The sequence below is a fragment of the Leptonychotes weddellii genome, chromosome 2 (genome assembly GCF_054177405.1).
Source record: "Leptonychotes weddellii isolate Sample4059 chromosome 2, ASM5417740v2, whole genome shotgun sequence".
NCBI classification, from domain to species: Eukaryota; Metazoa; Chordata; class Mammalia; order Carnivora; family Phocidae; genus Leptonychotes; species Leptonychotes weddellii.
Window position 1 is genome coordinate 12,586,550 of NC_138370.1, and position 25,079 is coordinate 12,611,628.

Here is a 25,079-nt window from a genome sequence, read left to right on the forward strand (position 1 = left end):
CAGCCCCAGCGCTCTCCCGCTCCCGCCGCCCCTACGCCGCTGCCTCATAGGCCCGGCGCACTCCTCTCCCCGCCCCCGCCGCCCCATGCTGCTCCCTCAAAGGACGGCGCACTCCTCTCCCCGCCCCCCGTCGCCCCAGCCGCTCCCTCATAGGCCCTGCGCACTCTTCTCCCCGCCCCCGCCGCCCCTTGCCGCTCCCTCATAGGCCTGAGCGTCCCTTCCTGTCGGCACGCCCTCCCCGCGCTCTGGCCTCGTCCTTGCGCTTGGTTTGAAGACTGGTCCCGCCTGCAAGTGAGAACCCGCGGGTTTCCGCTGGCGGCGCGGGCTTCTGAAAGCAAAAGGAGGGACGCCTGAACGCCTCGCGAGGCCCAAGGAGCAGAGAGGAGGGAGTGAAAGGCGGGCCTGACGCCCACTCAGACCTCCCGGAGGAAGGGGAGCAGGCCGCGACTCGCGCTGGTAATCTCTACTTCTCCTTTGGTGCCTGAGGCCTTTCCTTGGCTCACCCCCAGTTCCCTGCCCCTAAATCCTCCTTCCCTGCGCTACTGCTTCCCCGCCTGTTTTGGTTCACGAATACGTTCAGACCCTGATGCAAACAAGGAGTCGTTTTCGCAGAATATATCAGCACAATCGAGGGCGAAATTCTGCATCAAACTTCAAGAGGTTCAGGACATCCTTCTAAGTCAGGGATTCCCACGTTAAGAACCAGCCTGCCCCCAACATTTCTGTCTATTCGGGTATAAATCAGGGGCCGTAGTGTGTCCATAAATAGACGTCGTTATATATATATTATATATACATATAGTATATATATATATATATGGCAGCTCTTTGTTGAGTGCTTAGTACATTTTTCGCAGCACATTTTCTTATTTTATCCTTTCAACAACTCCTGGAGGTAGGAATCCCAATCCCTGCACGGGTTTAAGAAAGTTAAGTCATTTGCTCTTGCTAAAAGAATTACCGGAGTTAGATTTGCATCCCAAGAAGAACACTTGGGCCTTTCTTAATCCCTCCCAAATTGAGAGAGGACCAGTGTTTGGCAGGCCTTTTTCTGCTGCGGTAAAACTGAAGAATAGGACCCCCTCCAAACCCTACCAGTAGTTCAGCGTGCAGTTCTTCATAAGGAAGGTGCTAGTATGGTTGCACAGATCCTATCACCCCATTGTGATGCCCACACTCCTTCCTGTGCTAAACTCTCTTACTAAAATGATACTTCAGTTAAAGCAGCAGCAGTGGTTTTCTGTTTTCCTGTAAATTATACTAATTAGTCTAGTGAAACTTTAACATAGTAAAAGGGTTGGCTAGAGGCGATGTCTTCCGACTGAATCCAGTAATTTCTTTTTACAGAATTGTCTCAGAGGTGGCCGACTTTGATCTGGGCCTCGAAGAGGGAGAGGCAAGTGAGGCATTCCAGGTAAGAGGAATATATATGCAAGAGGGTGATTGTAGTGGGCCAGGGACAGGATGTGGTCCTTATCATTCATTTGATGAGATGCCTGAACAATAAGAAATAAAATGATTAAGTAGTTTCCATTCTGGAGACTGTAAAGTGGTTTAGAATCTGCTCTAGATTCTCGAGGGAGTTTGGATTTCTTGAGGTAAGCCAAAGTGTGAATTGAGTGATGTTCTGAATCATTAATGAGTGTCGCTATGGAAAGTTACAAATCTGGTTTTAAGGGTGATTAGTCTGGCAGAGAGTTAGGGTATTTGGATGGGGGATCCAGTAGGGATGGTAGAAGGGGGGAACTGGAAAAGAACAATAGATCACTGTATGTTTTTTTTATCTCTTACAGGAGATTTCTGGGAAATTATGAGTTACTTCTGTTCAAGCATTGAGAGGCAAAATGACCGAAGTGGAAAAGGTGAATGTGCTCATCTGGAATGTACTCTTATATAGCAGTAATACTATAAATAAATTTCAATCACATACTTTATTATGACTGTTCTAGCAGTGGGAGAAATAGTACAAATATATTCCAAGAGGCCATAAAGGGGATTATGTTAAGAAAACATTGCCAGGGGGCGCCTGGGTGGCTCAGTTGTTAAGCGTCCGCCTTTGGCTCAGGTCATGATCCCAGGGTCCTGGGATCGAGCCCCACATCGGGCTTCCTGCTCGGCAGGAAGTCTGTTTCTCCCTCTCCCACTCCCCCTGCTTGTGTTCCTTCTCTCGCTGTATCTCTCTCTGTCAAGTAAATAAATAAAATCTTAAAAAAAAAAAAAGAAAGAAAACATTGCCAGGAGCGCCTGGGTGGCTCAGTTGGTTAAGCGTCTGCCTTCGACTCGGGTTGTGATGCCGGGGTCCTGGGATGGAGTCCCACATCGGGCTCTCCGCTCGGCCTGGAGTCTGCCTCTCCCTCTGTGATCTCTCTCGCTTTCACTCTCTCTCAAATAAATAAGTAAAATCTTTTTAAGAAAAAAAAAAAATATTGCCAAATACCAGAGCATGACTAAATACTGGCACTGAACATATATGTCAGAAAGCACAAAATACTGATGAATCTGTTCTCAGGGCAGAGGAAAGAGGAGTTGACTTGTGATAGACAAAAGAGCAAAGAAGCTTTCCCTAGAGGCCAGGAATCATGAAGCATGTGCTGTCTATTCCAGCTGGTCCTGGGACTCAAGCCTTCAAGTGTCTGAGCTGGGCAAGTCTAGGCAAAACCTAGGGAAACCAGGGCTACTGAGGTTGGCTGGCTGTGTCATCTCTCTTCCTCCTTCCCTCTGCCTCTTCTCCCACTACAGTTCCTCTAAAAGGACTAAGCCAGCCTTTTTTCTAGCCTGACCACCTTTAGTTGTAAAATCAGTATTGACCATGGTTAAACACAATGTTAAGAAATAACATTGTGGGTGGGGTGGGGGAGGGGGGCGCCTGGCTGGCTCAGTGGGTAGACCATGTGATTCTTGACCTTTTGGTCATGAGTTCAGGCCCCACATTGGGCATAGAGCTTAATTTAAAAAAAAAAGAAAGAAATTAACATTGTGGTGCAATGTGAAGAAATAAATAATAGAGCTCTTAAACCTATTATTTTAAAATACAGCAAATATTTTTCTTTGGAACTTGGAAACTTACCAAAAATAGTTACGGCCCCTGTGTGAAAAGGGGTTTTTGATGTACAGTTATATAAAAGAAAGACAGCAGTCCTTCCCTACCAGGAATTAAAAGCATTTCTAAAATGGTGACCTATTTCTTATCCCAGGGGGTAGGGATGAGGAATACGATAGTCCCAAACCAGAATGCCAGATGCCTTCCTTGTCTCCATTTCCTTTGCTTTTGTCATTCAACCCTCCTGCGCCAATAGTCCAGCCCCCAGTTGTCTTCTGACCCTCAACCCAGCTGTTAAAATTTTTGAACTGTGCAGAGAACATGAGAGCACAACATATATTGAATTCCTCTTTTTCCTCTGTTGACATTGTGGTTTCTTCAGTCTGGTAAGTGTCAGACTGGTTTTCCATTGTGTCTCCATGACTTTCATGTATGGTGTACATAAAAAATACTGGATTTTTTTTTTTTTTTTTTTTTTTTTACAAAATCAAAAGTTTTCCTGATGTCCGTGTCACTAAGTGTGAACATTCACATGGTTATTCTGTCAGTTACTGGCTAGGTACTAGAGCTACAAATCCTATCTAACTGCATTCTGTGTTTATTTTCTTCATTAAGTAATCAGTGGGCTTTATTAAAAGTTAGTACATTTCATAGAAGAAAGTCAGTTTCTCACTTAGGTTGTCTAAATGTAAAGGATTTTTATCTGTATGCGAAGCAGATTAAAATAAACTGAATACTCAGAATCTAGCAATCTGGAGTCCTATGTCACTTTATATTGAAAAAAGCCATTTCATTAAAAATTATTCCAGCTCTTCAATCCAGTGAAATTGTATTCTGTTTCTAGGCATATCTGTTATGAAGTTTATATTGATACCTTTAGAATTATGTTTGTTTCTTGGTTTATAAAACATAATTTTCATGTGGATCAGGTGTAACAATAATCTTTCTTAGGTCTGATATGTTTGAAGTCCAATGTGAAATCTAACAGTGTCATGATATTCTACCATCTCAGTCTTTTAGGATGAACCTGTTTTTCCTTCCCAGGAATATATCAGTTGCCAGTGAGTTTGTGTTGCAAAGTTTTCTGCAAAAATTCAAGAGAATATTTATCGACTCGATAAGCGTAAGTACTGGAAAGGCATTGCCAGAGGTAAATAGGAATTTTTCCCTTGAATGCTTTAGTACATGTTGTTATTTCACTTTAAAAAACTATTATATGTGTTTTCTACATAAATTATGATATTACTAATGAAGATGATACTAATGAAGAGGGAGACTACATCAGCTACCGATTTCTATATGAAAAACCAGACCAAAACTTCTTGGCTTAAGACAAGTTAATTTTTTCTTACAGTTCTATGGGTTGACTGGCCAGGTCTTTGGCAGATGTCACCTGAACTCACTCAGGCTTACCTAGGCATTGAATTCAGATGTCTGGATGATCCAAAACATCTGAACTCAATATATCTGAGAGTTAGTTGGTCTTGGCTGTTAGCTGGGGTAATTTGATTCTTCTCCTGATGTCCTTTTATCCTCTGTGAGACCAGAGTTCTAGCATGACAGTCTCAGGGCAGGACTCCCGGCATAGCCAAATCCAGCGCAAAAGCACTTACTACACCTCGGTTTGCTTCACACTTGTTGATGCGGCATTGACCAAAGCAAGTCACATGGCCAGAAACAGTGAGTGGGCTCAGATACCATCTCTTGATAGGAGGAATGGCAGAGATTTTGTGGCCATTACTTACCTACAATGCAAGCTTTTCTCCCCTTCTAAAAGGCGATCCTTTTTTTTTTTGTAAGTAAACCAAAATCCCAAATCATAAAAGTATTTCCTGGCCCCCTTACCCTGGCCTGGCTAACATGGAAATATTGTGTGCAAACAAAAAACACATGTCATTAATAAACAAGGATTAAAAGACTGCTATTTCACATTGACTAATGACAAAAATACAGTCCTTAAATTAACAGACACAGGTTAAAATGTGTTTATTCCTATCTTTAAACATGCTTATGATTAACATAAACCAAAACTAACCAATATTGCAGTTCGCATTTATACACTGAATTGTTCTCCCAACTAACTATCGTGTTGGGAGAAAAGAAGAGCAATGGATAGAAACAGAAGAAAAGGGAACTGCACAGTGGTGTCTAGAAATGAACTCTGTGCTAAGAAATAGCACAAGAGTGATGGCCAATGTAATAGCACTACTTGGGCAAGATAGATAGTGCTTGATGCAATAAAGTGGTTCTAATAAAAACCATAATGATACAAAAACCACTTATGCTTACATGAGGCTTTGTAATTTACAAAACGTTTTCTTACGTCCTATCACATTTATCCTCATGATAATTACATAAAGTGTTCAGGATGACATTGATCCCCATTTTGCAGGTAAGGCTTAGGGTGCTTCTAAAATCATAGCACTGTTAGATGGAAGAGCCAAGATCTAAAGCTACCTGATAACTAGCCCCATTCTTACTTCACATTAAAACTTCATGCAAAACTATATATACACATATATATAGTACATATATACACATAGTATATATGTTATACAATATACATATATACATAGTACATATATACATAATATATATTATATATGAAGGCAGTTAAGGAAATAACCATTACGAAATGGGTTTTGAAGTTTTACCAAAAAATATATTCTGAACAAAGAAATTGATGTCCTTGTTTATTTTAGTACTAACTGACAGAAATCTTACATGGGATACAATTTACTTTCCCGTAACTTCTAAACCAATGGAGAGAAAATGGGAAGCAAGACTGAAGCAAATTGAAGAACGAGCATCTCGTTATGAGAGGAAACCATTGTCCTCAGTATACAGACCAAGATTGTCCAAGCCAGAAGAACCACCCTCCATTTGGAAACTCTTCCTTCGGCAAACTCAGGCTTTTAATTTTGTTAAAAGCTGTAAAGAGGTAATTTTCTTGTCTCCTACTTTTTTTTTTTTGTGAAGCTACTATAACTTAGGATTAAAAAAAAAAGTCTGTTGTTTGTCTTCATTTCAGTCCACATGATCTATCAAAAGAATTTAATTGTGATCTAAATATCACACTATTTTTTTTTAAGATTTATTTATTTGTCAGAGAGAGAGCACAAGCAGGGGGAGTGGCAGGTAGAGGGAGAAGCAGGCTCCCAGCTGAGCAAGGAGCCCGATACAGGACTCGATCCCAGGACCCTGGGATCATGACCTGAGCCAAAGGCAGACACTTAATGACTGAGCCACCCAGGTGTCCCTAAATATCACACTATTTACAGAAATTATTCCTATGAATTTTTGGCCATTTACTTAATAAATGAAAAAGAATGAGCTATGTAGTGACAATTAGTTTAAAAAATTTGTAATGATATTTTAAAAAGTTTTAATTGAAATATAGTTGACATAGTATATTAGTTTGAGGTGAACATAGTGATTCAACAATTATATACATTACAAAATGCTCACCATGGTAAGTCTAATCACCATCTATCACCAAAGTTACTATAATATTATTGACTATATTCTCTATGCCATACTTTTCATCATCATGACTTATTTATTTTATAACTGGAAGATTATACTTCTTAATCCCCTTCACCTATTTCTCCTGTCTCTCCATCCCCTTTTGCTCAGGCAACCACCAGTTTGTTCTCTGTATTTATGAGTCTATTTCAGGTTTGTTTTTTTTTTAGATTCCACATATAAATGAAATCATGATTTTTGTTTTTCTCTAACTTATTTCACTTAGCATAATATCCTTTAGGTCCATCCATGTTGTTGTGAACAGGAAGACTTCATTCTTTTTTTTTATGGCTGAGTAATAATCTTTTGTGTATATATACTGCATCTTCTTTATTTATCAATGGACACTTAGGTATCTTTCATAACTTGGCTATTACAAATAAACATAGGACATATACTTTTTTGAATTAGTGGTATTCGATACCACTGAATTATTGGAATTACTGGATTGTATGGTAATTCGATTTTTAATTTTTTTTGAGGAACCTCCATTCTGCTTTCCATAATGGCTGCACCAACTTACATTCCCACCAGTGGTGCATAAGTGTTCCCTTTTCTCCAAATCCTTACCAGCATTGTTATTTCTTGTCCTTTTTTTTTTTTTTAGATTGATTGATTGATTTTAGAGAGAGCAGGGTGGGGGAGGGGTAGAGAGAGAGAATCCTCAAGCAGACTTCCCCACTGCATGCTGAGCCTGACTCAGAGCTCCATCCCAGGACCCTGAGATCATGACCTGAGCTGAAATCAAGAGTCAGATGCTTAACCAACTGAGCCACCCAGGTGCCCCTATTTCTTGTCTTTTTGATACTAGCCATTCTGACTGGTGTGAGGTGGTATCTCATTTGATTTGATTTGATTTGATTTGCGTGTCCCTGATGATTAGTGATATTGAGCATTTCTTCATGTGTCTGTTGGCCATCTGTATGTTTTACTTCTTCCTTACCAATTTGGATGCCTTTTTTTTCCCCCTTCTTTTTCTTGTTTGATTGCTGTGGTTAGGATTTCTACTACTATATTGAGTAGAAGTGGGAAGAATGGGCATCTTATCTTTTCCTCATCTTGGAGGAAAAGCTTTCAGCTTTTCATTACTGTGTATGATGTTGGCTGTGGGTTAGTCATTTATGGTCTTTTTATGTTGTGTTCCCTCTATATTCACTTTGTTGATAGTTTTATCATGATGTTAAATTTGGTCAAATGCTTTTTCTGCATCTATTGAGGTAGTCATCTGATCTTTATCCTTCATTTTATTAAAGTGTTGTATATGTTGATTTGTGGATATTGAACCATTCTTGTGTCCCTGGAATAAACCCTATTTGATCATGGTGAATGATCCTTTTAAAGTATTGTGTTAGGTTTGCTAATATTTTGTTGAAGATTTTTACATCTGTGCTCATCAGGGATAATGGTCTGTAATTTCCTTTTTTTTTTTGTAGTGTCTTTGTCCGGTTTGGTTTGAGGGTAATGCTGGTGGCCTTGTGGAACAAATTCAGAAGCATTCCTAAAAAAAGAAAAAAAAATTCCTTTCTCTTGTATATTTTGGAATAGCTTGAGAACTCTTTATTAAATGTTTGGTAGAATTCACCTGTGTAGCCATCTGGTCCTGGACTTTTGTTTTTTGGGAATTTTTTGATTACTGATTCACTTTCATTACTAGTAATCCATCTGTACAGATACTCTGTTTCTTCCTGATTCAGTCTTTATCCATTTCTTCTAGGTTGTCTAATTTGTTGGCATATATTTTCTTGTAGTAGTCTCTTATAAACCTTTGTATTTTTGTGGTGTCAGTTGTAACTTCTCTTTTATTTCTGATTTTATTTTTGAGTCTTTTTTATTCTTGGTGAGTCTGGCTATATTAATTTTGTTTATCTTTTCAGAGAAGCAGCTCTTAATTCCATTGAGCTTTTCTATTATCTTTTTAGTCTCTATTTCATTTATTTCCACTCTGATCTTTATTATTTCCTTCCTTCTAATTTTGAGCTTTGTTCTTGTTTTGCTAGTTCCTTTAGGTGTAAGTTTAGATTGCTTTTTTGAGATTTTTCTTATTTCTTGAAGTAGGACTGTATTGCTATAAATTTCCCTCTTAGAACTGCTTTTGCTGTGTTCCATAGATTTTGAACCATTGTGTTTCCATTTTCTCTTGTGTCCAGGTATTTTTTTTATTTCCTCTTGAATTTCCCCATTGACTCCATTGACCCCATTGACGCATTGTTTAGTAACATGTTGTTTATTCTCCATGTGTTTGTGTTATTTACAGTTTTTTTCTTGTAATTGATTTCTAGTTTCATATTGTTGGAACAGATGCTTGATAGGATTTTAGTCCTTTTAAATTTATTGAGACTTGTTTGGTGGCCTAACATATGATCTGTCCTGGAGAATGTTCCATGTGCACTTTAAGAATATGTTTTCTTCTTTTGGGGATGAAATGTTCTGTATATATCTATTAAATGCATACGGTCTCGTGTCATTCAAAGCCAGTGTTACTTTATTGATTTTCTGTCTGGATGATCTATCCATTGATGTAAGTGGGGTGTTAAATTACCCTACTATTATTGTATTACTGTCACTTTCTCCCTCTTTGTCTATTAATACTTGCTTTATATATTTAGGTGCTCCTATGTTGGGTGCATAGACATTTACAATTGTTGTATCCTCTTGTTAGATTGATCCCTTCATCATTATGTCATGCTATTCTTTTTTTTTTTTTAAGATTTATTTATTTATTAGAGAGCGCATGCAGGTGGGGGAGGGGCAGAGGGAGAGCATCTCAAGCAGACTCCCTGCTGAGTGCAGAGTCCGACAAGGGGCTCAATCCCAGGACCCTGAGATCATGACCTGAGCCGAAACCAAGTGTTGGATGCTCAACCGACTGAGCCACCCAGGAGCCCCTATGTCATGCCTTTCTTTGTCTCTTTTTACAGTGTTTAAGTCTAATTTGTCTGATATAAGTACTGCCTTTTTTTTTTTTTCATTTTCATTTGCTTGGAATATCTTTTTTCCATTCATTTGCATGGAATATCTTATCCCTTCTTTTTCAGTCTATATGTCTTTCAGTCCGAAGTCTCTTGTGGGCAGCATATAGATGGGGTTGGTTTTTTTTTCCATTTAGTCACGCTTTGTCATTTGACTGGAGCATTTAGTCCACTTAGTCCGTTTAAAAGTGATTATTGATAGATATGTACCTATTGCCATTTTGTTAGTTGTTTTCTGGTTTTGTAGTTCTCGTTTTTTCCTTCTTGCTATCTTTCCTTGTGATTGATGACTTTCTTTAGTGTTATACCTGGATTCCTCCCTCTTTATTTTTTGTGTATCTGTTACAGGTTTTTGGCGTATAGTTACCACGAGGTTCATGTATAATATCTTACGTATATAGCAGTCTATAAATTTGGTGGTTGCTGATGTTCCAACACATTCTAAAAGTGCTACATTTTTACTTCCCATCTCCGTGTTTAAGTGTATGATGCTATATTTTACATCTATTTGTTTTATGTATCCCTTAACTAATTTTTGTAGATATTTTACTACTTTTGTCCTTTAACTTTCATACTTGCTTTATGAGTGATTGATCTATTTTTACTATATGTTTTCTTTGATAAGTGAAATTTTTTCCTTTCATAATTTTCTTCTAGTTATGGTCTTTTCTTTTCCACGTTAAGAAGTCCTTTTAAAATTTGTTGGAAAGCCAATTTAGTCATGAAGAATTCTTCTAAATTTTATCTGTAAACTCTTTATCTCTCCTTCAATTCTGAATGGTAATCTTGTTGGGTAGAGTATTCTTGGACATAGGTTTATTTCTTTTCAGCACTTGAAATATATCATGCCACCCCCTTCTGACCTGCCTCGTTTTTGCTGAAAAAATCAGCTTACAATCTATGGGTGTTCCCTTGTATGTAACTAGTTGCTTTTCTCTTACTGCTTTGAAGAGTCTCTATCTTTTTATTTTGACATTTAGTTATCATGTGTCTTGGTGTGTACCTCCTTGGGTTCATCTTGTTTGGGCTCTCTGTGCTTCTTGGAGCTATTATATTTTTCCTTCCCCAGGTCAGGGAAGTTTTAGGCTATTATTGCTTCAGGTAAGTTTTCTGCCTCTTTATCTTTTCTCCTTCTGGGGCTCCTATAATGTGATTGTTAGTGCACTTGATGTTGTCCCAGAGGTTCCTTAACCTATGGTTATTTTATTCATTTCCTTTTCTTTTCAGTGTTCAGCTTGGATGCTTTCCAAAATCTGCATCCTCTAATCTGCTCTGATTTCCTCTAGTGTATTTTTCATTTCAGTTACTGTATTCTTCAGCTCTGATTCCTTCTCTTTTATATCTCCTATTTCTTTGTTGAAGTTCTCAAAGTACATCCACTCTTCTTTCAAGTCTGGTAAGCATCTTTATGACCATTACTTTGAACTGTCTGTCAGGTAGATTGCTTATCGCCATTTCTTTTTCCGAGGTTTTGTCTTATTCTTTTGTTGCAAACATAGTCCTCTGTCTCCTTATTTTGTCTGACTTTCTGTGTTTTTGTTTTTATGTATTAGGTAGGTCAGCTCTGTCTCCTGGTCTTCAGAGTAGTAGCTTTATGTGACAGGTGTCCTGGGGGCCCAGAAGCACAACCCCCGCTGGTCACAGGAACCAGTCGCTGTGGGGGTGTCCCCTTGTGACTGCATGTGACCTCCTGTCGTGCCCAGGCTGCGGCGGCTGCTTGTGCCCTGGTTGCTGGGCCTGGTCCTCAGCCTTCCTTGTCCGTCAGCAATGACTGTGGCCGTGGCTCCTCTGGGCGCCCTGCTGGGCAGTCCTGGCCCCCAGGTCAGCGGACTCTAATGACTGGCTGTGACTACGTGGGCACACGGGTGGGAAGAGCTGGTCCCCAGTGCTGTCGGCCCTGAGGCCTGGCTGGCGCTGCTGCAGGTGCGTGGTGTGGCGGGCTAGAACCTGAGGCCTCTGGCTGAGAGGACTGGCCGCAGCCACCGCGGCTCCTCACCTGCCTGGGGCAGGACTCGCTTTGGGGGGGTGCCAGTACCAGCTGGGGCTGTCTGCTGGGTGTGGCCGGGTTGGTGTTGCTTTTTGGGGGTGCTGGTTCCAGCCGAGGCTGTCTGCCAGCTATGGTGAGGCAAGAGCCACGCTGGATGAGTGCCTGTCAGGGCAGGCAGGTTAGATGGGGTCAGTCGCCCGGGGAGCACTGAAATGGGGCAGGCAGACAGAGTCAGGACTGGCTCCCACCATTGTCGGGCCAGCTAGGCAAAGGAGGGCAAGAAAAATGCCACCCACTAGCGCTTGCGTCTCCCGACGGAGCTCCTACCCCTATCTTGGTTCCTCTGGCACTGGTCTTAAAATTAGTCAATAAATCTTCCTGTATATAATCCAGTTGCTTTTCAAACTGCTGCTTCTGTGTGCTGGGTCTTGGACTGAGTAATACAGTGTGTTGGCCCTGGAACAGTGGGGTCTGTCTGAGAGTTAAGTCCTGGTGATTTTCAACAACCAGACATACTAGGGAATGGGGACTTGTTCTCAGTTCTCCTGCTGTAGGTCCCTAGGCCTGGGGGTGCCTGATGTGGGGCTTGATCCTCTTCCTCCTCAGGGAGGACTTCTACACCTGTGCTAACCGTCCTGCTTGTGGTTCTCCGTACCAGGTTTTGGTTCCTATTTTTGTTTTACCCCCTCCTACCCTTCTTGATGTTGCCCTGATTTTACGTCTTTAGCTGTGGAAGATCTGTTCTGCTGGTCTCTGACTGTTTTCAGAGCAAGTTGCTTTATTTGTGGTGGTTACCTCAGTGTGTCCATGGGAGGTGAGCTCAGCATCTTCCTACTCAGCCTATTTGTCCTACTCTCACATGATGACATTTATTTATTTATTTATTAAAGATTTTATTTATTTGACAGAGAGAGACACAGCGAGAGAGGGAACACATAATGACATTTAAAAGAAGCTGTGCTGGGGCGCCTGGGTGGCTCAGTCGTTAAGCGTCTGCCTTCAGCTCAGGTCATGATCCCAGGGTCCTGGGATCGAGCTCCATGGAGGGCTCCCTGCTCAGCGGGGAGTCTGTTTCTCCCTCTCCTGCTCCCCCTGCTTGTGCTCTCTCTCTCTGTCAAATAAATAAATTAAAAAAAAAAAACTTAAAAAAAATAAATAAAAGAAGCTATGCTTAGAGGAAGAATGACCATATCCATGGACTGAAAAATAATAGAATGACTAGATTTAAGTGGAGAAGTACAACAATACCCACAGAAATATGAGGAAACGAATGAGTGGAGTATGAAATTTTTAAGGATGAAATGAGGAGGAGGGAAAATTGCACTTAGCGCAGAGTCTGCTTGAGAGTCTCTCTCCCTCTGCCCCTCCCCGTGATGCACGTGAGCTCTCTCTCTCTCTTTAAAATGAATACATCTTTAAAAGAAATAGTTCAATTTCATAAACTAGAAAGTGAAGCTATAATAGGAAGTCAAGCTGGAGTGATTGAAAAGTGATTTTTCTCCTTTTTTTTTCTCTTTTTGATCTGGATATTTGAATTGTTTCTGCCTTGAGCACGTATTACTTGAGTGAATAAAAATAAATATAATTAGATTTTAATTGGCATAGATGTAATAATTGTATTTCATTTTTTAGTAATAAAGATGTTCAAATTCCACTTTTCCAAAATTTGATAAAATTCTTCATGAACATTGCATAGCTACAGTTGATTTTGGATTTGTGCCTTATTAATTTTTTGATCTTCTAAAGGATGTTCATGTATTTGCTTTGGAATACAAAGTGGGCGATGGACAACGTATTTACCTGGTGACAACCTATGCTCAACTTTGGTTTTATTATAAATCCCGGTAAGTCTGTAAAGGACAACACAGTAAAGTTACATTTCCTTCATCTAGTAATGTTTGTGAAATTAATTCTGGCTGAATTAACTGTTGTAGATCTCCATCCCCCATTTGGTTACTCCTTTAATAGTAGAATTGAATTCTGGAGCTTCCTTGTCATGGCAACACTGCATGATCTTACCAGGTGCTGGGAGAAAAGTGTGCAATTGTGTGTGTGTTTTGAGTTCCTGCGCATGTGATGACGCAATCCCCCATCACCTCTTGTTCAGATTACAAACCTTTTACTTCTGTAGGATGCCATCTGGACTTCACTTAGCACAGGTCATCATTTACTTACCAAAGCAGTATGTATTTTTATTAACCCATGTTAAAGTCTTATCTCTTGATCCACATGTGAGCATTGAAAGCTCTTTGAAGTCAGGTGATTCAGAATATGTTTTTAGCCAATTTTTAAAGTACTGTTTTCTTAATGAAAATACAAAACTTAAAAAATTCTCATTTATCAAATCCCAAGAATACATGTGTAGATCCTGAGATTTTGGTTCGAGAAAGAAAGTTCTTTTCTCAGACAAGATTCTTTCTATAATGACACCAAGAAAAAAGAAAGGTCATACAATGTCAAAATTCTGTGAATAAATAACAGCATGAGGTTGACCATATTTTCAAATTAAATACTGTTACAGAATATGATTGTTACATCTTCTTTGATGGAGCTCTTAATAATATGATCCCTAAACCCACAGAGAGCAGCTGTTCACTTTGCCATGTCTTCATTATGCCGTAGTTATAAGTCATTCAATCACAGTTAATGCAGTATCTTGAGATACAAGATCAACTGCCATGATTTTAAAAAGGTGTAAGATGTAAACCTAACAATCTTGCATTATTCAATTCAGAAAAAATCTCTTACACTGCTATGAAGTCATTCCTGAAAATGCTGTGTGCAAGCTTTATTTTGATTTGGAATTTAACAAACTTGCCAATCCAGAAGCTGATGGGAAAAAGATGGTTGCATTACTCATTGAGGTAAGTTACAAACTCAGGTTTTTCTCCTTATATCTGTATATATCTTCATTCACTTATTCATTCATTCATTGAGTCCAACCTATGTAATATTTGGGTTCTGTGTTTTACCACCTTTTTCTTCTCTTCCTTTTGACTTTTCGTTTCATAATATGACTTCTCTGAGTAAACTTCTAAAATGGTCAGGTTCAGTTTAGGTCCATATATATTGTAATATTAGTATATCTATTAAAAATGGACTTGAGAAAGGTAGCAGTTTGGAAACTTTGTTTTTAAATTATATATTAACTCTATTACAAGTAGCTGACTCTGGTAAAAGTTAGGCAAAGTAATTTTTACTGTAAAAATTGGTTACTGAGATGAATTTCAAGAAAACTTTGATTAAAAATTGTGTCCTGATTTTTGTCCTGGAAGGAATTTTGGAAATTATTCTGTCTTACACCATCATAAATGAGGAGACTACGGTCTAGAAAAACTTAACTCCTATTTCAGGTCCAATAGTATTGGTAAAACATGATCTAGAAATACAGTTATCATTGTTTTTTTAACAAAGAGAAAAGACTGTAATTCTAGTATATGTTTTTGATTTAGCAGTGTCAACCAGGAAGTTACTAACAAAAGGGATAATATGGGCTTGTTCAACTAAAGTCTGTTAATATTTGTTTATAAAATCTTTTAAGATTTTATTACATTAAGTTTTATTAAACTTATATTGGCTATTGGGCTCGAAGTAGGTATTAACATTTATCGGTTAATTTTTCTTTTTTCCCTTTTAAAATTTTTTTAAAGTTTTTATTTTATTTTATTTATTATTTTGAGAGAGAGAGTGAGCAAGCCAGGGGAGGGGCAGAGGGAGAGAGAGAATCCCAAGCAGACCACGCTGAGCACGGAGCCCGACGTGGGCCTTGATCCCATGACCTGGAGATCATGACCTGGGCTGAAATCAAAAGTTGGATGCCTAACCCAGCTGAGCCACCCAGGCACCCTTAATTTTTTTTTCTTTTTTTTTTTTAGAGAGAGTGCATATGCGTGCCAAAATCAAGAGTCGTACGCCCACCTGACCGAGCCATTGAGGCGCCCCTTAATTTTTTTCTTTTAGATGTTAACTATAGATGACACATTTTATAACTTTAAAAATATATCTTAAAATGTTTTTGATGAAGAGTATCTGCTGATTATGTTGAATCACTCTTTTTTTAAAATTTTTTTGAAATATGTATGCAAATACCTTTAAAAAGTCATGTAATGTTAGCTTTCTCTTGGCTTCCCCCTTCCCTTACTTAGGTTTATTTATTTATTTAAAAGATTTTATTTACTTATTTATTTATTTATTTGACAGCGAGAGAGAGATAACGAGAGCAGGAACACAAGTAGTGGGAGTGGGAGAGGGAGAAGCAGGTTTCCTGCTGAGCAGGGAGCCCCATACGGGGCTCGATCCCAGGACCCTGAGATCATGACCCGAGCCGAAGGCAGACGCTTAACGACTGAGCCACCCAGGCGCCCCTAGGTTTATTTATTTATTATGAAGTATAGTTGACATCTAATATTTTATTAGTTTTAAGGGTATATTAACATAGTGATTTAACATTTATATACATTATATAAGATTCACCGTGTTAAGTCTAGTTTCCATTTGTCACCATATAAGCTTATAATATTAATGACTATATTCCCTATATTATTGTGCATACATCCTTGTAATTTATGTATTTTATAACGCAAGTTTCTATCTCTTAATCTGCTTCACCTATTTTGCCCATACTCCTACTTCCTCCACTCTGGCATCTGCAGCTTGTTCTCTGTATTTTTGAGTCTGTTTTGGTTTGTTTTGTTTGTTTTATTTTTTAGATTACACAGATAAGTGAAACCATGTGATATTTGACTTTCCCTGTCTGACTTCACTTAGCATAATACCAGTGCTGGCAAATGGCAAAGTGTCATTCTTTTTTCATGGCTGAGTAATTTTATTGTGTATATATACCACATCTTCCTTTTCCATTCCTCTATCAGTGGATGCAGGTGTCTTCTGTATCTTGACTATTGGAAATAATGCTACAATGAACATAGGAATGCATGTGTCTCTTTGAATTAGTGCTGTTGTTTTCTTTGGGTAAATCCCCGGGAATGGAATTGGTGGACCGTTTGGTAGTTCTGTTTTTCACTTTTTGAGAAATCTCCATACCGTTTTCCATAGAGGCTGCACCAATTTACATTCCCACCAACAGTGCACAAAGGTTCCCTTTTCTCTACATCCTTGCCAACACTTGTTATTTCTTGTCTTTTTGATACTAGCCATTCTGGCTTGTGTGAGGTAATACCTCATTGTGGTTTTCATTTGCATTTCCCTGATGATTAGTGATGTTGAGCATTCCTTCATTTGTCTCTTGGCCATCTGTATGTCTTCTTTGGAAAAAGGTCTGTTCTAGTCCTCTGCACATTTTAAAAGTCAGATTGGTTTTTTTGGTGTTGAGTTGTAGGAGTTCTTTATATATTTTGGATACTAATCCCTTATCAGATATATTATTTGTAAATATCTTCTCCCATTCAGTAGATTGTCTTTTTGTTTTGTTGATGGCTTCCTTCACTGTGCAAAAGCTTTTTAGTTTGATGTAGTCCCAGTTGTTTATTTTTGCTTTTGTTACCCTTACCTGAGGAGACAGATAAAAAAAAATAATGCTAAGACAAATATCCAAGAGATTCTTGCAGTCTGTTTTCTTCAAGGAGTTTTATGGTTTCAGGTCTTCAGTTTAGGTCTTTAACCCATTTTGAGTTTACTTTTATATATGATGTACGAAAGTGAATTCTTTTGCATGTAGCTGTTCAGTTTTCCCAGCACTAGTTATTAAAGACACTGTCTTTTATCCATTGTATATTCTTTCCTTCTTTGTCATTGAATAACCAACCACTTAATTGTGGGTTTATTTCTGGGCGCTCTGTTCTGTTTCATTGATTTATGTGTGTACTTTTGTGTCAGTACCATACTGTTTTGATTACTATAGCTTTGTATTATAGTTTGAAACCTGGAAGTGTGATACCTCCAGCTCTGTTCTTTTTTCTTAAGATTGCTTTATCTAGTGGTGGTCTTTTTTAGCAATCTCTACACAACTGGGTTTACCTGCTGGGTATAGCAGGGGGAGGGGCAACGGGAGAGGGAATCTTAAGCAGACCTGAGTGCTCCATCCCATGACCTTGAAATCAGACCTGAGCTAAACCAAGAGTGGGATGCTTAACTGTGTCACCCAGGTGCCCCTGGATTATTTTAGATAATATAATCTTCATACATATTTTCATGGAGATTAATTTCATTTATTGGTTACTTTGTATAACAAGTGTGTAACCCAGTAAGTACTTTTCCTTTTGAGTCTCCATGTGAAGAGGCACATAAATTAGATTAACTCTTAACAGATGATTAAGAAGTAACTGACTAATAATAGCTAGTGATAACATATCATCCTTTGAGTCAATGACTTAACTGACAAATTTTAGTAAGCCCCTTCTGCCAAATGGAATGGACTCTGGTGCTAGTGCATTTGTAAAACTATACTGACAGGTAACATTGCTCAAATAATCATATTTTTAACTTGTGGATTTTGTAGTTTTAATATTTAAATGTCTTAAATTTTTATTTGAAGTTTAACTTGGGAAAGTTAACTTAAATGATTAGGGTTGCTTTTTGTTTGTTTCCTTAACCTGCAGAGTCACTACATTTATTCTGTATAGCTCCGAAGTATAAAACTAGACTTTATTCATTTATCAAAAATGTTTCAGCCTCTAGTAAGTGTCGGTGTGTCTAGGCACTCGGGAGACCATGGTTTAGCCCACAGAGACCTAGCTTCTGCCTTCATAGAATTTATAGTCGACGGGAGGATAACAAATTAGGATAGGTTTAGTTACCATAATAAAAAAAAAAGTGACTTAAACAAGATAGAGATTTTTTTCTCCCTCATGTAGTGTCTGGGTATGGCTCCATTACATTAGAGACTAGGCTTGGTTGCTTTGTTATTTCCTGAGGTGTTGCCTTTATGTACATTGTCCAAATGGCTCACTATCACAATATCTGCTTTCCAGTCAGTAGTACATGGTGAAGGGACGGGCATGCCTCTCCCCTAGAAGAGTATAACTGAGAAGTCACCTGCTTTCCTTCTGTTCACATCCCATTGGCCTGAACGTAGTCTTGTGGCCACACATTACTGCCAGGGAGTCTGGGAAGTGTGGTCTTTATTCTGGATGGCCTTGTATCCAGGTAATGAGCATTCTACCTCCACAGAAGCAGGCGAGAACGGGTAGTGAGGGATAGCCTCTGTAATGGAGAGGAAACCGAAGTCAAAATAATCACACAAATGAACATAAAATTGTAGTTGTGTAAGTACTGTAACTGGGGACAGAGTATGAAGGGGGAGTTGATGTAGAGAGGGAAATTGAGGAGGCCTCTGAGGAAGTGAGAACTTACTAAAGAATACAGAGAGCGTGGGAGGGGTTGCTCTAATAATGTAAAAATGACATGAATAAATACAAGTTATTATATAACTGTTAGGTATCTAAATGCTTGGCAGTTTATAAGCATTTTGCTAATGTCAAGATAACCACGTATGGTACTTCTTAGTAACTTCCTTTTGCAAGTGGGAAGACTGAGGTTTCAGAAGTGACTTCTTTAGTGGCTGCACAGCTAATGCTTTTAAGCAGGTGCATATGCCAAGCACTGTGCTCACTCTTTACTCTCATCTTGTCATTTACTCCTAACAACAGTCCCAGAAGTTAGGTCCGGTTATTATCCCATTTTGCGATGGAGGAATGTAAGGTTTGGACTTGACCAAAGTCACAGAGCTGGTTAGTGGCAAAGCCAGTACTCAAACTAGATCTTTCTGATTTCACATCCTGTGCTCCTATCCCTGTGCTTGCTGCCTTCTTACAACGGGTAACTGCCTTCGCTGTCAGCAGCGTCCAGCCCCAGTATTCTTGGAGGTGGACTTCGGCTCAGTGTGTGTGAGGAACCTTCCGAAAACTAAAACTATGAAAAATGGAATCGTGACTTTTTAACTCACAGATGATATTTAAAGAGATGCTTAAAAAGAAATATATTTATTGTGATTTTAGAAGAGATTAATGTATAAGCTAAACTGTTAGAATTTTAGGAAGTCCTTTACTCCTGAGAGCCTAGGACTTTTTGAACATGTATGATAATTTAAATATGATGTCTATTTCTATACATTAGTAATTTGGTGAAGTTGTTACATAGTAAATATTCAGATAATAAAATAAAAAATGAGTTGGAGTTGTACCAAGATATTTGAATTTTCTCATGGAAAAATTTTTTTGAAATATTAATTACTTATATTTTACCTGTGTTTTTAGCATGTTTGTAAAGCACTTCAAGAGCTATACAGGGTTAATTGTTCAGCCGAAGATGTTTTCAACTTGGATTCCAGCACTGATGAAAAATTTAGCCGCCATCTAATATTTCAGCTCCATGATGTGGCATTTAAAGATAACATTCATGTTGGTAAGTATACTGTTTTTTAAAAAGTCATGGAATTCTGTTAAAATCCTCGTATTTTCCTGTTCCTCTTAAACTTTTGTAAGTATTTGTCGGGTTTTATGGTTATTAACCTGTCCTAAATAATGAGATGTGATTTTTCACATCTTCAGGATTTGCCTTTAGTTCTAGACCTACCTTCCTCTTCTAGACACATTTTAGATACATTAACTACTCAGGAGGTCCTTGACATTAGCGACTCTTGCTAGAGATTTTGAGATGGCCATGCATTGCCTAGTACTGGTTTCTGCTCCAACAGGAGTCTTTTTAGAAGTCTTTTTGCACGAGAGGCCTAATTCAAGTCTCATCTGTGATGCCTCAGAGCTGTATTTCTGTCCTTCACTTCAGCCTTGCCTTAGCCTTAGCCTTTAGTCCATGAGGACTGGGGCTTGGGCTCCAAACCACATCTGGAGAGGCTTTTTTATTGTTTATTGCTCCAGGCCGAACCTCAGGACTGGGAAAATGTCTGCATATGTAAGCCTGAGAGTGTAATCAGAGTGTTTGTCTGGAACTGGACATTGAGAGATGCAGGCCCAGGTATAAAATGAAGTCAGTCTGAGGGGCAACAAGTAGGTGGAATGGAAACGCTGAAAATCAAGGTCTAGACAGAAGCCCAAAACCTGAGTGTTTATCAAAGCAGCAGTAGAGCAGAGTATTTCTAGGTCTAAATGGCAGATGATTAACTGAAGTTCCCGTGATAGGTAATTCATTTCAGAACTACATTTATTTGATAGTTTCAGGGGTACCTAGGGGAAAAGGCATGAACATAGTCGTAAAAGGACTAGCATAGAAGTCAGGAACCTAATTACTAAATTAGACTAATGCTAGGTCGCAGTGACCCAGTTTGCTGTGTATGAGGGGCTCCTATTAATCTCCCTATTTTGTGTTGTATAGTTGGATATTCCTTCCATCTTTCTTTCATCCCTTAGATATTGATAATTGTAGAATCTATCCTTGTCCCTCTGTTCACTCTATCCATAACCTTGATTATCATCCACTCTCAAGTCATCAACACATAGATGGTAATCAAAGCCTTAAGTCTTCGTCTTCAGCCAAGATTGCCCTCCTTGACCCATACAGCCAACTGCCTATTAAACGTTCCCACACAGATACTTCAAACTCAGCATTCCTAGACCAGATGCCTCATTTTCCCCCTAACCTTGCCCTTTCTCCTGTGATATATATATCAGTGAGTAGTATCCATCATCTACCCAACTACCCAAGTGGAAATGTTGGTGTCATCTCTGAGCTCTATTTTCTCTCAGCTTACTTATTTATTTAGTCAGCTGGCTGGAGTGATCTGATTACACCACTAATGTGCCTCACACCCTTCAGGGATTGCTCACTGCCTTCAGGAAAATTCCAAATGTCTTAGTTTGTACCGAGGCCCGCAGAGGTCCACCAGCCTCCTCTCTCACCACCTGACGCTTGTAGTGTAAACCTTGACAGTGTTCTGTTTTGTTGTAATGCAAGCGCCTGGCTTAAGCTTTGATTGCTGAGGCATCCCTTTCAAAGACAGCTATCTCAATAAACACCGTCAGCCACACACCACCCACTGAGGCTCTTTAGATTCAGAAATCTTGATTGATAACTGACCTTTTGGGCCTCTTGTTTTGGCTTCCTTGCTTTAAATTTCTGTTCTTTTTTTTTTTTTTTTAAAGATTTTATTTATTTATTTGACAGAGAGAGACAGTGAGAGAGGGAACACAAGCAGGGGGAGTGAGAGAGGGAGAAGCAGGCCTCCCGCCAAGCAGGACCCCGGGATCGTGACCTGAGCCAGAGGCAGACGCTTAATGACTGAGCCACCCAGGCGCCCCTAAATTCCTGTTCTTATGTTTTAAATTCACCAATAAGGCGTGAGCCCAGGAAACCCTAGGACTCCACCCTCAACCCCAATACAAGCAGAAGCCCCTGCCCGTGTATGCGTTCCCTACCCGAGAGCTTGCTGTGTGGCCCCAGGTATGCAGTGTAATTTTCAGGTCTTACAAGTAACAAACCTCTATTTTTTTCCCCAAGTTTCCTGATGGTTGTTACTGAGGGGCCTCTTGCAGTCATAATGAGAGCCACAAGGGCCAGTCCTGGTACAAAATAGGCCTTCTCCCTCTGTCCTTTACTTAGCTCCTGCGGGGCCACATTTTCTCTTGTCCGTGGGCCTTGGTACTTTTTGATGCTGCTGTCTGAAAAGACACACTCCAATTACCTGGCCTGTGGAGACTCAGTGTAGATATCGTCAAATGAGAAGCCATTTCTGTCACGTCCCGAACCCTAAGACCCAGGGCAGCGTGTCGTCTGGGTTGCGGAGAGCCCATGGCTTCTCGCGTCCAAGCATTCGGCTCTTGCTGAGGTAGTTTTCTGTGTTGTTGTTTTGGCTTCTTTATTTCCGTGCTACTTAATGTTTTAGGGCAGGGACAGTTTCTTACTCACTTTTCATTTCCAGAGCTTGGTACTATGTAATGGCATCTTCATCAATAGTATTAGTGATGGTGCAGACTGCAAGAGCCGTAAAATGCAAGCAGGCATTTGATAAGGATGCGCTGAATCAAAGACTGCTAAGTGGGCTCTAGCACCAGGCTCTCCACTCTACGGAGTTTTAAGCAAGATATTTCTTTGATTCTGTTCACTCCTCGTAGTCTGCTCTACGGCTCCTTGGCCGCAAGGCTAAACCTTGAGATTGGTTGTTTGGGAAGATGGGAGAGTAGCAGTGTGTCAGGTAATTGGCAGTCTCTGCTGCAGATGTCTTCTGAAAGCAGATGACATTCAAGCTGGCTTTGAATCCGGTTCCCTCGCAGAAACAAAGTCAGAAAGGCTTTACTGGCAGAACAGCGTACACAGAAGTATGGAGACAGAAGTTTGAGGCTAACCTGGGGGTGCGGGGGCAGAGGGCGGCCGAAACTTCCTTCCTCCAGAATTAGGAGCCGCCAGGACCGGGAGATGACGAAATTCGTCCAAGATTTCCCCTTCAGTTTCCGTCCCTCCATGTATGTCTTGGTGACACTTCTAGCGCCCATTGTCAGCCTTCCAGAAAGTAGAATTAGAGTAAGCGTAAGCGATCAGAGAATGTTTGCAAAATGTGTAAATTTGATCTGCCTAAAATACACCTTTGCCAGCCCGTAGTAGGACCTGAAATTCCTAGGATTGATAGATTCTTTTGAGTTATCTGCAGCCAGTGAAATGCCTGTCCCCACATTAATGATGAGGGCGAGCCTGGTAAGAATGGGGGAGGGACGTAGAAAGCAGAGTTTACTGGAAACCTATGTTGGACTTCATGCTGCTCATACTGTCATTGTTGTGTCCTGGCTAAGTTAGCTCCCTGCCAAAGGTTAGAGGCCCCCCTGGCCTGCTGAGCGCAATGGCTACCTTCCCAAGTGGTTCTGCAGCCCTGCCTTCACTTCTCGCACTGCCTCCAGTCAAGTAGATGTGATTTTACATTTCCGGAAACATTAACCTTATCAATTTATGTTCATATTGCTTTGTTGTCCTGCGCTACATCATGATTTCTTTTTACTCAGTATTTACCCTCAGTTCCCTCATTCCAGATTTTTTTTTTAAAGATTTTATTTATTTATTTGACAGAGAGAGAGAGAGACAGCGAGAGAGGGAACACAAGTAGGGGGGGTGGGAAAGGGAGAAGCAGGCCTCCCGCCGAGCAGGGAGCCCGATGCGGGGCTCGATCCCAGGACCCTGGGATCATGACCTGAGCCGAAGGCAGACGCCCAACGACTGAGCCACCCAGGCGCCCCTCCCTCATTCCAGATTTAATCATGCCTGTATATCACTGCAAGGATCACACGCTTTTGCTTTCATTTTGATGTATAGTGTTTTATGAGCTACTGGGTTTGTTTCGTTGAGCAGAGAGTAATTAATTTGGAGAGAGAGAATTTTGAATTTAGAGCATCTCTATTTAAAAGTTTAAGCTGTCTGGTAAATAAAGTGACAAACCCAGACAATAGCAGTTTTAGAAATTAAAATCAAGTTTCTCTGACAACACGGCGTTTCTCCAGTATTGTTCTATATGAAGCAACTTAACCAAATTCTCGCTTGATTTTATGGTATAAGTAATACATGAGAGTTAAAGAAGTTCTGGATTGTCGTATCTTCTTTTCTTGGTAAAGACAGGACCTCTAGTAGTTAGAACTCTTAGAGTAGGTGTTGAAATGCAGTACATGTATTTAATTGCTTGCCATCTGGGCTTCACTTATGATGCCACAGCCCATCTGGTGACCGATGAGAGGGTGAAGCACGAGGAACAACAGTTGTGGAGGTGATGGCTGTGAATGTCAGGGCGCCCAGGGCGTATTCTGATAGGCAAAGGAGCGAGAAGCAGCTCTGCAGAACTTTGCTGACATTCTGACTCAAGTGTTAATGTGCATTATCTCGGCAGCACTCTTGATGCATATAAACCTTTCATTCTTTAACCCATTAATTGTCAAGATAAGTTCTACTCAATTTATATTGATAAAAGTGGTGCTCTCGGGGCACCCAGGTGGGTGGTTCAGGTCGTGATCTGGGGTCCTGGGATGGAGCCCTGAGGCGTCAGGCTCCCTGCTCAGCAGGGAGTCTGCTTCTCTCTCGCCCCCTCACCCTGGCTCATGCTTTCTCTCTCGCGCTCTGCTCTCTCTCAAATAAATAAAATATTTAAAAATAAGAATAAAAAAATAAAAGTGGTGCTTTCTTGGTGACAGTACGTTGGGGTCAGGCTCATACTAGCAACATTGACACTCATCTTCTCAAACCAACCTTCCTTGCTAAGATGATTTATTTACTTATTTTTAATTTTTACAATGGAATAAGATAAAATTGTTTTAAAATAACAGTAATTAGAGAATCTTGCAGGTCAAGTCACTGGGCAGTTGTCTTTTTTTTTTTCAAATTTTTATTTAAATTCTAGTTAGTTAACATATAGTGTAATATTGGTTTCAGGAGAATTTAGTGATTGATTCATCACTTACATACAACACCCAGTACTCATCACAAGTGCCCTCCTTAACACCCATCACCCATTTAGCCCATTGCCCACCTACCTCCCTCCATCAACCCTCAGTTTGTTCTCTCTTGTTAAGAGTCTCTTATGTTTTGCTTCCCAGCCTCTTTTTTTTCCCCCTTCCCATATGTTCATCTGTTTTGTTTCTTAAATTCCACATATGAGTGAAATCGTATGGTATTT

General features: G+C 39.9%; 1 protein-coding gene across 4 annotated transcripts in view; it reads left to right on the forward strand.

Moving 5' to 3' along the window:
• The first annotated feature begins 227 nt into the window (after positions 1-227).
• The window catches only part of PRIMPOL (primase and DNA directed polymerase), a 52,928-nt gene continuing 28,076 nt past the window's right edge, over positions 228-25,079 (forward strand). For 2 of the 4 annotated variants that reach the window (XM_031040657.2, XM_081807568.1), the window contains exons 1-8: positions 229-456; positions 1,348-1,414; positions 1,794-1,862; positions 4,053-4,163; positions 5,743-5,981; positions 13,268-13,365; positions 14,256-14,385; positions 19,735-19,882. In XM_031040657.2, coding sequence (XP_030896517.2) covers positions 5,802-5,981; positions 13,268-13,365; positions 14,256-14,385; positions 19,735-19,882 — 556 coding nt within the window. In that variant the 5' untranslated portion in view covers positions 229-456; positions 1,348-1,414; positions 1,794-1,862; positions 4,053-4,163; positions 5,743-5,801. Of the gene's footprint in view, positions 457-1,347; positions 1,415-1,793; positions 1,863-4,052; positions 4,164-5,742; positions 5,982-13,267; positions 13,366-14,255; positions 14,386-19,734; positions 19,883-25,079 lie in introns of all 4 variants that reach the window. The other 2 variants (XM_081807571.1, XM_006744732.3) reach the window with 2 other exon arrangements.